Source organism: Suricata suricatta, chromosome 7, assembly GCF_006229205.1.
Source record: "Suricata suricatta isolate VVHF042 chromosome 7, meerkat_22Aug2017_6uvM2_HiC, whole genome shotgun sequence".
NCBI classification, from domain to species: Eukaryota; Metazoa; Chordata; class Mammalia; order Carnivora; family Herpestidae; genus Suricata; species Suricata suricatta.
This window is the reverse complement of record NC_043706.1, coordinates 136,546,326-136,557,541: the sequence shown is the minus strand read 5'-3', so window position 1 is coordinate 136,557,541 and position 11,216 is coordinate 136,546,326. Positions and strand designations below refer to the sequence as shown.

At 43.2% G+C, this 11,216-nt stretch overlaps 1 protein-coding gene across 1 annotated transcript in view; it reads right to left on the bottom strand.

Annotated features, from left to right (window-relative positions):
- TULP4 (TUB like protein 4) overlaps positions 1 to 10,747 on the bottom strand; it is a 165,191-nt gene extending 154,444 nt beyond the window's left edge. The window contains exon 1 of the mRNA XM_029943259.1: positions 8,541 to 10,747. Within this exon, the coding sequence (XP_029799119.1) occupies positions 8,541 to 8,792 (252 nt within the window). The 5' untranslated portion in view covers positions 8,793 to 10,747. The remainder of the gene's footprint in view (positions 1 to 8,540) is intronic.
- Positions 10,748 to 11,216: the final 469 nt, after the last annotated feature.

Here is an 11,216-nt window from a genome sequence, read left to right as displayed (position 1 = left end):
ATACACAAAAAGAAACTCAAAATGCATGAAAGACCTAAATGTAAGACAGGAAGCCATCTAAATCCTCGAGAAGAAAGCAGGCAAACACCTCTTTGACCTCAGCTGCACAACTTCTTACTCAACCCCGTTCCAGAGGCAAGGGAAACCAAAGCAAAAATAAATTACTGGGACCTCATCAAAATAAAAAGTGTCTTCACAGCGAAGGAAACAATCAGCAAAAATAAAAGGCAACCAATGGAATGGGAGAAGATATTTGCAAACAACATATCAGATAAAGGTTAGTATCCAAAATCTATATATAACTTATCAGACTCAACACCCAAAAACAAATTATCCGGTAAAGAAATGGACAAAAGACATGAATATATACTTCTCCAAAGAAGACATCCAGATGGCCAATCGACACATGAAAGAATGCTCAGTATCACTCATCATCAGGGAAATACAAATGAAAACCACAATGAGATACCACCTCACACCTGTCAGAATGGCTAACATTACCAACTCAGGCAACAACAGATGTTGGCAAGGATGCGGAGAAAGAGGATCGCTTTTGCACTGCTGGTGGGAATGCACACTGGTGCAGCCACTCTGGAAAACAGTATGGAGGTTCCTCAAAAAATTAAAAATAGAACTACCCTATGACCCAGCAAATGCACTAGCAGGTATTTATCCAAGGGATACAGGTGTGCTGTTTCGAAGGGGCACATGCACCCAATGTTTATAGAAGCACTGTTAACAACAGCCAAAGTATGAAAAGAGCCCAGATGTCCAATGGATGAATGGATAAAGAAGGTGTGGTATGTGTATATAATGGAGTATTACTTGGCAATCAAAAGGAATGAAATCTTGCCATTTGCAACTACATGGATGGAACTAGAGGGTATTATGCTAAGGAAAATTAGTCAGAGAAAGACAAATATCATATGATTTCACTCACATGAAGACTTTAAGATACAAAACAGATGAACATAAGGAGAGGGAAGCAAAAATAATATAAAAACAGGGAGGGGGACAAAACATAAGAGACTCTTAAATATGGAGAACAAACAGAGGGTTACTGCAGGGGTTGTGGGAGGGGGAACGGGCTAAATGGGTAAGGGACATTAAGGAATCTACTCCTGAAATCGGTGTTGCACTGTATGCTAACTAACTGAGATGTAAATTAAAAAATAAATTAAAAAAATAAAAATAAAAGAAACATGCTTGGATGTCGACATTTGATGGTTAGCAACAAAACAGTCAGCTATCCCCCAGGTCACTCCACAGGGACGTCCACCAGCTGAAACACCCTGTCACATATATGTGCACACAGAGGTGGCAAACATCACTGTGAAATTTCAGCATATCTACAATAAAGAGCAAATGCCAAAACTTCCAGATATTTTAAACAGATCACATATAGAAGATTTGGAATAATAATAATAATAATAATAATAATAGCTAATTTACAAAGCCCTCATGAGGTACCAGGAACTGTTCTAATTCCTTTACATATAGTTACTTATTTATTCCTTATAACAAACCTACATGAGTAAAGTACTAACTGTTAACCATTTCACAAATGAGAAGGTTAATAGTACAGAAAAATTAAATAATATATTTAAACAGGATTCAGGGTCTAGCTTCAGGGCCTTAACCACTATACTTCTCAATAATAACTCTCCAAGTTTGAAGACTACAGAAAAATGTCTTTGAAATTCAGAAGCAACTAAAAATCTATACCTAGACAAACTATCAATCAGAGCGAAGGCAGAATTAAGACATTTTTAGATATACAAGTCTTGAAACTTATGACTTACAAGAGTCTTTCTTAGGAAGATACTGGAGATTGCACTGGAACAAAAGAACAAGTTAAACCAGGAAAGACAAAAAAGATACAAGATCAAAGAAATGAGACCCAGCAGAAGTAAGGGGCAAAGGGACTCTCAAGGTGACGATAAAAGGGAGTGTAGGGAGTCTGCTGAGCAACAGGAGGACAAAGAGCTTCTAGACGGGGGTCTTCAGGAAAGAAATGAAAACAAAAAGAGCCAATAAATCATCCTATTGGTGTGAATGTGTAGAAACGTACTGAAGATGCTGTAAGATTCACAACAGGTAAAGAAACTAAACTTACTAAGACTACTTTTATCACAAAGGGAAAAAATGCTGAACAGTTAAGGAAATATAATCACAGTATCTGATTTGACTTGCTGGGCACAATACTGACACAGTTTAAATAATGTAAACACTGAATAATGGGTTAACCAATTATGACAGTGAAATACTGGGTTGCAAGGCAAAGCTGGGCTGAGTGAAAATGGAAGAGAGAGCTAAATCTCCGCCTGTCAAGATAGGAACGAAGCCAACAGACAAAATCCCAAAGCGGATTAATCAAAAAGGTAGTAAGATAGCCTTCGGTGAATAGCCAGGACAGGAGGTGGGGGAAGGAAGCAGAGGTTATAACACTGCTATTTTTCATTAATAGCATTTACCCATGTGTAACTATTACTGTGATAAAGAGGAACTCACACTACTGAGCTCTGGTGTAAAAATAGCTAAGCCAGTTAGATAAAACAAAATTCTAACTTTAACATACAGAAATATTACTATTTGTGCTTCTTTGCTAGAACAGTTCCCTGTTCAAAGTAACAACTCATAAGATAAATTTACAAGAGCTGTTTGTCAAACACACCTTCCATCTATAATTGGTTACTCTCTTATCTCAGGAGTCTAACTTGGGGGGCACCTAGATGGCTCAGTCAGTTGAGTGTTGAATTCTTGATTTCAGCTCAGGTCATGATCCCAGGGTCATGGGATCCACACTCAATGTAGAGCCTCCCTGAGAATCTCTCTCTCTCTTCTGTCTCTCTCTCCTCTCTGTCTCTCTCTCTCCCCTTCTTCCCCTCTCCCCCATTTACACTCTCCTTTAAAAAAAAAAAAAAAAAAAGGAAAGAAAATCTAACTAGGGCCACTCATACACTATCACAGTATCACAGTGACATGTTTAGATGCTACTTCTTGAAGACTATTATTTCCATAATAAATTAAATTAAAATTATGAATATGTAAATAGGGGCACCTGGGTGGCTCAGTTGGTTGAGCATCTGACTATCACTTCAGCTCCCACCATGATCTCACAGTCCTGAGATTGAGCCCATGTCAGGCTCTGAACTGAGAGTGCAGAGCCTGCTTGGGATTCTCGCTCTCTGCCCTCCACCGCTCACGCTCGCTCTCTCGCGCGCTCTCTCTCTCTCTCTCAAAATAAACCTTAAAAAAAATTACAAATAAACATAATAATGTTATAAATATATAACAATTAAATTAACTATGTAAATTCCATAATAAATTAAGTCAACACTGTCAACTCAGTTTTCTACATTGGTGGAAAAATGCACAGAACAAAATCATCTTTACTCCCACACTGGATTCTTTTCAACACTTCTTTTTGAATACAACAGTCTTCTAATGGTCTTAGGATGCAACCAAGCCAAAAGTACTGACTTCTTTCATCCCATGAACATTCATCCCTATTGCTTCCTCGTCATTACTCAGGGTCCAGCCTTTGCCTTGCACTCTGTCCCAATACTTCACCAAATTCTTCACCATCCAGAACACATGCCAGCTACCCAAAGCCGTTTCTCTGATCACGGTGGCTCACCTTTTGTGAAGCAGTGTCTTACAGAAGGGAAGAGAGTCAGGCATGAACACTGCCATCATCATCTAGCTCTATCCCTGAGATAACTTTCAGAACGTCTCTGAACCCAGAGTCTTTAGCTGTGCAGAGGGATAAAACAGAGCTGTAAAAAGTTGTTGCAAGAGTTCAATAATAGACATAAAACACATAGAGAACTGTAGCCATATAACACATGGCAACTGTCACCAGCAGCTACTTTCACCGACATCATATCCATATAAACCATTATCAGTTTTCTGACATGTATGTCACCTGGGCAGGAACTGCTCTGTGGTCACTGTGGGGCCAAAGCCCAGCAGTGGCCTGCTGAGGGTGGGCTCTCAAGTGTGTCCAGAACCCGAAGGGGCTCTGCGATGCGGCTCCTGCCCCAGCCCGGCCCCCGCAGAGGCATCACCGGCCGCTTGACCCCCGGCACCATCCTCTGCTCCTCTGTGACGCTCAGCACCCAGCACATCCACCACCCACGTTTTCAAGTCTAGTCTAAAAAAGAAGACACATCCCTCACCACGAAAATTAAGTTAACTAGGAGTGCATTTGGGAAATCCAAAAATGTATTTTTTAAGTACCACATTTACTTCATTTATGTACTGCTCCATCCCACCAGTCTCACTGTGAAGATCCTCTTGTCCCGTTTCCCCCACTGAAAAATCCTGGCTACTAACACTGGCAGACAAAAAATGGATCAACCACCACTGGGGCGCCTGGGTGGCTCAGTCAGTTAAGTGTCTGACTCAGGTCATGATCTCACAGTTTCATGAGTTCAAGCCCTGCATCGGCGCAGAGCGTACTTGGGATTCTCATTCTCATTCTTTCTCTCTCTCTCTCTCTCTCTCTCTCTCTCTCTCTCTCTCTCTCTCTCTCTCCCCGTTTGCCCCTCCCCTACCCGCACTGTCTCTGTCTCTCTCAAAATAAATAAATACTCTTTAAAAAAAAAAATGGATCAACCACCAAACTCTAGTAAGCACTGTTGTAAATTCTTTTCCAGCATATAAAATTAGGTAATTTCCTATTGTTTGTTGCATTTTTATTAGGGTACAAGTTTAGCTGAAAAAGTAGACGAAAGGCTGAGGGACTGTGCTTTTGCGATTCATATCTTTAATGATATAGCTTCCAAATCTCCTGTGCACACCACCAAAGCCCCCAAATTCCAAAGGCAGCCCTGAGCTGCTTCTGCCCCAACCACACCTGCGGGCGATCCTGAAGAGGGCTTTACCCCACCGACTACGGGCCAAGAACAGCAGCATGTGCTCTATGCTCTCTGAGTTCCATGTGCCTACCTGGGAACACTTCAATGTCCTATCTGGGAAGGAAGACGGCCACCGTCACCTAGCACACTAAAATACACTCACACAAATGCACAGAGATGGTTGCTTTACCAGAAGAGTCACATAAAGTGAATCACTAACAAATTATCTTTAACTCAGGTCACGAACATGAGTACGTAACTTTTCAAACATGAGTACGGCCACATGGCACCACACTACGCACGGAGACCAACTCATGTGAGCACTGCGTTAAGTCAGATTGTTAAGGCAGCACCTTGCTTAATCCTTCTGCCACTGGATTAATCGGAGGACAGGATGCCCCAGTGACTAAAATCCCCGTTACCAACCAGAGTACATGTATAAACAATAAACACTTCACAGTAGAGTGGGGAAAGGGTAAAGCGTGTTTAGTTCCAGGGACGATAAATGCACATAGAGGTCCTTGTCCCTGTCGTCCAGCCAGACTCCAAAAGCATCTTCCTGGGAAGGTACCTGACGTGAAAAGGTAAATACAGACAAGCTTAGGCTGGAGTCCAGGGAAACAAAGACAGAAACTGCTTCTCTGAGGCCAGATGTAGCTTAATCTCCCTGCATCACTTAGAAACAACTGTCTAAATTGTTTCTCAAAGCCCTGTTCAAAGGTCATCTTCGCAACAAAATCTGTGGTAAACCTCAGCCTTAATTCTTTGACTGACCCAAATCTTTCTTCCCACACGCAACTGAAACACACATGAAGAAAGAGACATCCAGGTACACACACCTCCCCTTCGCTGCTAGAGCGTGGACTCCATCAGGCAGAACCCATGACTTACCTTGCCCCCTGGTGGCAAGGACATGCGGCACCCAACACTCGACGGATACAGTAAGTACCTACTGACTCAAATCATCAGTGTTTTCAAATCTTAACTGTGAAACAAAAGTTTTAAAAATGCTGTCTCTGACCTCATGACTAGTAACAGAACGTAAGGGTATTCAGCAACAAGGCCTGGAAAAAACACAGTTAAGTAAACAGAGTATGAGACATACTCAGTGTCACCATTCACACAGATGGCATTCACCATTTTCAAAAACAGATTATCATAGATTCTTACAACTCTGAAAGAAATTATTACTTCAGTTTCTGTGTAAACCAATGACTTAAGTGACTCGGAAAGGACCACACCAGCTAGTTAGGGGACAGAGCTAGAACTTCTTGAAACAGACACACGGAAACAAAGGAACAGAAATGGGAGAAGACGCCAGGGCCCGGGGAATTAAGCACAGTCCTCTTCCACGTCCATCCCTATGATATCATAGTGGGTGATCACAAATCTACCAAGTCACCTTTTCTGAAGAATTCCTAAGGAAGAAAAATAAAGGATTTGCAGTGACTTTTCACTGGCTTTAATACAAAACTAGCTATTTTCTCACTAGAATTAGTATATAGATCCTTAAATATGTTCAGTATTGTATAAATGTTTTTAAATGAAAAGTGGCTTTCAAATCTCTAAGTTTAAGAAAGTTGATCATCTGGGCACCTGGGTGGCTGAGTTGGTTACGCATCTGACTTCAGCTCAGGTCACGATCTCATGGTCTGTCAATGCCCACATCTGGCTCTCCACTGTCAGCACAGAACCTGCTTGGGATCCTCTGTATCCCTCTCTTCCCCTCACCCATGCGTGCTTGCTTGCTCACTTGCTCTCTCTCTCTCTCTCAAAAATAAATTAACATTAAAAAAATACACAAAGTTGATCATCACTATGCACAGTAGTACAAAAATAGGACCAGGCTTGGCAATGGCAGATGTATGAACGTCTTTGTGTGCATACATAAGTGTGCATGTGTGCATGTGCAGTAAGGATAGGGGTATTCATAAAATATTCCTTGAATAAAACCACTTTTTTATATAAAATTCAAATTCAAAAGAATGTTTTTATTTATTTATTTTTTTTTTTTAGTGTTTTATTTATTTTTGAGACAGAGAGAGGCAGAGCAGGAGCAGGGAGGGGCAGAGAGAGAGGGAGACACAAAATCTGAAGCAGGCTCCAGGCTCCGAGCCGTCAGCACAGAGCCTGACGTGGGGCTCGAACACACGAACGTGCAATCATGACCTGAGCCGAAGCCGGACGCTTAACCAACTGAGCCACCCAGGCGCCCCCAAAAGAATGTTTTTATACAACTGAAACTGTCATACACTGACGGGCGGGGACATAAAACAGCACTACCACTTTGGAAAATTGGTGACTTCTACTAAATGTATATGTGTACCACGCCTTGAAAATGACACTGTGCATGCACAGATCCACAAAAAGACATGAATGTTCAGAGCAGGTTTGGCCATAACAGCCCAAAACTGGAAGCAACCCAGATGCTCATCAATAGAGAAACAGAAAAACCATTGCTTCTTCCTTGAAGGGAAAACCAACACTAATCAAAAAGAACAACCTAACAGCACACGCAACAGGGCTGAATCTCACATCACAGTGAGTTAGAAAAGCCAGACACAAAGGGTATATGGTGAATTTACCTGAAGTTTACATTTACACAAAGTTCAAGCACAGGCCCAACCTATCAAGGTCACTTCTCAGCAGGATGCACAGCCTGCAAAGGGGCAGCAGGTACCTGTGAGGGTGCTGGAAATGCTCTGCATCTTGATCTGCTGGGAGGTTATAAGGGCAACTGCACAGGTCAATGATCCTTGAGATGTAAGCTTAAGATTAATATACTTTACTATATGATATGCTTCAAAAATATTCTCCCTCTTTTACAACAACTATTCAGGAGTCATACATGGACCTGATGATGGACTCCACCTAAGAAAACAAACAAACAAGCTACTGAACAATGAAACATGAATACTGTTAACATGCTATGTAAGTACATCTCTTCCTTTCAACACAGTACCTAACACTTAACACGTTGCTCAGGGAACACTTGCTGAATGAATTTCACAGGTAGTGGCAGTGTTTATGTTTTAGAAGCCCAGAGAAAACTGTATATATGTATATATACACAGTATAATATCCTCAGTAATAATATACCCAATAGATGTGAAAAACTACGGCTCCTGTTCAGTTAATTACTTCTGTCACGTCTGTCCAATTAATTCCTTTGCTCTTGCACCTTCAAGTATACGAAATATATGCTAGGTGTTAGACCATCATCCAGAGCAAGGCAGATGTTAACTGTGTTAGGTAAAGATGGCTACTTTCATTGTCTACACTGCACATCTGACATAGGGTAGCGACTCTTTGCTGTGCATACAGGGTCACCAGGAGGGCCGAGAGCAGGGCACACAGGTCAGATTCATCTATTCTAACCCCTCAGCCTGGGCCGAAAGCTTCCCTGGTTCCCCTGCCGGTGGGAGGCCCACGGCTGGGAAAGGAGAGCAAGGGGCATCCAGGAGAACGGGCATTCTCGGGGAGGGACGCGGGCCCCCAGGAACTGTGTCCACCTTCCCACATTCCCACTGACACCGAGAAACCACAATTCAGTCTGAAAAGTCTCACTTGGCAACAAGTTGAGAAAATGAAGCAAAGCAAATTCTGAATCCACAGGGAGGGGGCTCAAAAAGACCACGACAAGCGACCAGACAGAAGTGCAACAAAGCCCCAGCTCACCTCGCTGTTGTGGCCCCGCAGGTTGAAGTTGATTCTCTGGGGAGTGTTTCTGTCGCGGCGGCAATGGCTCGAGGTGAAGGTCACGCCGACGACGCCGCGGCCGTTGCCCGTGGCCAGCCAGCCCTCCTCATAGTAGCGCCGCCGGCACACCGGCTTCTCCTTCTCGCTCTTGGGAACGCGTCCCTTCCACGACAGGCAGAGGATGTTGGAGTCGCTGCAGAGGACAGGCCCATGCTCCACTGCTGCGTACATGCTTTTGTCCAGGAAATTCTTTTATTTAAATCGTAACGCTGAATGCCAGGACGCTTAAACCAATTCTTCTCAATGACTGACTGACTGGATGGTTTGTGGTTGGCTTACACTGTTTTCCCCGACCCCTTTTAACGAAGACTGACCTGGATCTAATCAGAAGGCCAGTGTTTTATAAAGATCCACCAAATGCATAGTGAAAAAATTTCCTCTAGAAAAGATGATGGCAGTCTGCTAAGAAAAGGTAATGCTTAAAAACAACATGCGTCCATTTTTATTTTCAAGTCCTTAGAGGAAGAAGAGCATCATAACATGTGCCAATAAAGAAACTGAGTTTTCTTCTCTTTACTCAACTTGGTTATTCTCATTCGGCCTGAGATTCCAGTTTAGTGTAATATGATTCCAGAGACAAAGGGTTGCAGATACATAGATTTCAAGTAACTTAAGGCTTTAAAGAATCCCTCGAGCTGGAATTTTCTCTTTAAAAGTTCAGACGCAGAGACAGAGCACATGGGATCATCTTCCTTCTGAAGCCACCGTCTGGTATGTTTTCTCAGCTAGACAAATTTCTGCTGCTGAAGCTGAAAAAGATTGCATAAAGGGGAAAAAAGGCACACAAACCGTGCAAAAACAGACCAGAGTTTGTGCAGACAGGGGTCCAAGTTCAAAGAAGAGAAAGACTCTCGCCACTGTTCAGAACCAGAAACTTCCCACCTCAGGGCCCCGCCTGACTTCCCAGCGGGCAGGCGGCTGCGTCCTGGTGGGGAGCTGGGCTCCATCTGACATTCCCCCGACAGACCAGTGCACTCCTTGCTGCCATGGAGGTGGAGAGAGAAAACCCCTTCCCTCGCAGGGCCAGAAGCTCTTTAAGTGGTGCAAGTATTTGCCTTGAGTGAATCCTGAATCCTCTTGTGGACAAAACTGAGCCTCACTACAGGATTTGGTCTCTTGTGTCTCGGCTCTTTCCTCCCTCCCTAGTTGCTTCTCCCCTTTCTGCTCCTACAGATCACATATTTTTCCACCTTGAAGGAAAAGACTAATTCTCAGAATTAAGTCCATCAAATAACCTTCCTCCTATATGCAAGTCTTCTTGCACTTAACAGGGAAGAAACTCCCTTAAAATGAAAATATAGGCAAGAGTCGGGTTGTTCCACACTGTTCCCTAAAGAGTCAGCACGTTTTGCTGACGGGTGCTGTCCTGTTCACATTCGGAGACTGCTTCCCAATGCCACATGTACAGCCCAAGAAAAAGCAGCTTTGCTTGGATGCTCCTTGATATTTATTTTGTGAATACTGATTTCAACGGCTACCTTGAAATGTTATCCTATAGACACAGAAAAGGAAAAGGGAAATAATAAATTAAAATTTCGAGGATATAGTTAACTGAAAAAGGAAAAGGAACCAGTCCACTGTTCAAACATGTCCCATCATACCTGACCTTGCCTTCCTGAAGTTACAGTCCCACAGCCAGAGTCACGACCCCACAGCCCAGAGTTCTGAACTCTGCCCAAATCACCAAATCCACTGGGAAATAAGGTGCAAAACTCACTACATGCCCTCCCCTTTGCTGCCAGCCACCTTCTGACCAGGCACTTTCCTTGCCCCAGGGAGGTGCTTCTGAGGCCTGAGCTGAGCAAGTTTCCTTTTCTTCTTTCTGCAAACGTTCTTCAACCAGTTGCAGAGTGCGTGAAAAACTGACCACTAGTAACGGATTCCTACCCCCAGGCGGCTGATCCCCACAGTGTCAAGTTGCTCCATCTGAGTCTGGCATTAATTTTCATCAGAGAAGTGTGCACCCGAGTGAGCCTGTCTTCCTGTGTACACGTGTATGTATACGAAGAAGGGCTTAGATATGCACAGACATGCGCTCTTCGATGGGCACCAAAGCGCCTGGTTTCCCAGTCATTTCAGGAATCATCCAACTGGTCACAGCTTGAAGGCCCTGGAGTCTTAGAAATCTGTAAAACAAAACAGAATATGAACTAAAGAACTAGAACACTAAAGAAGAGAAGTTCTAAGTAACTGTCATTAGCAGAAACGGGAGGCCCCACCTTTACATGTACAAATACAGATGTCAAGTGGAGTTACCGATTGCTAAAACTCAAATCGTAAAAGGGCACACCTAGCCAGCTTCCGGACAACACGCAACACAAGAGTCTGAATGCCATGTAGCATTTATGGAGTTTGCTAGCAGCTGGGCATGTCTGAATGAAATCATCCCCTCTCCTCTCCCACGCCATGACTCTGGGTCCTGCATGTGTAACTTTATCCCTCAGGGGCCATCATCCTAGTTATAGTCACACAAACAGCCTCAAAGAGGAGACTGAAGAGGTTCAGGCAAGTTATCTGAATTGCTTTTTTCACTATGGGCAAAAGATGTTGCCTGAAGACACAAGAAGCAAGGGCCTTGAAAACCCCCATCCCTGA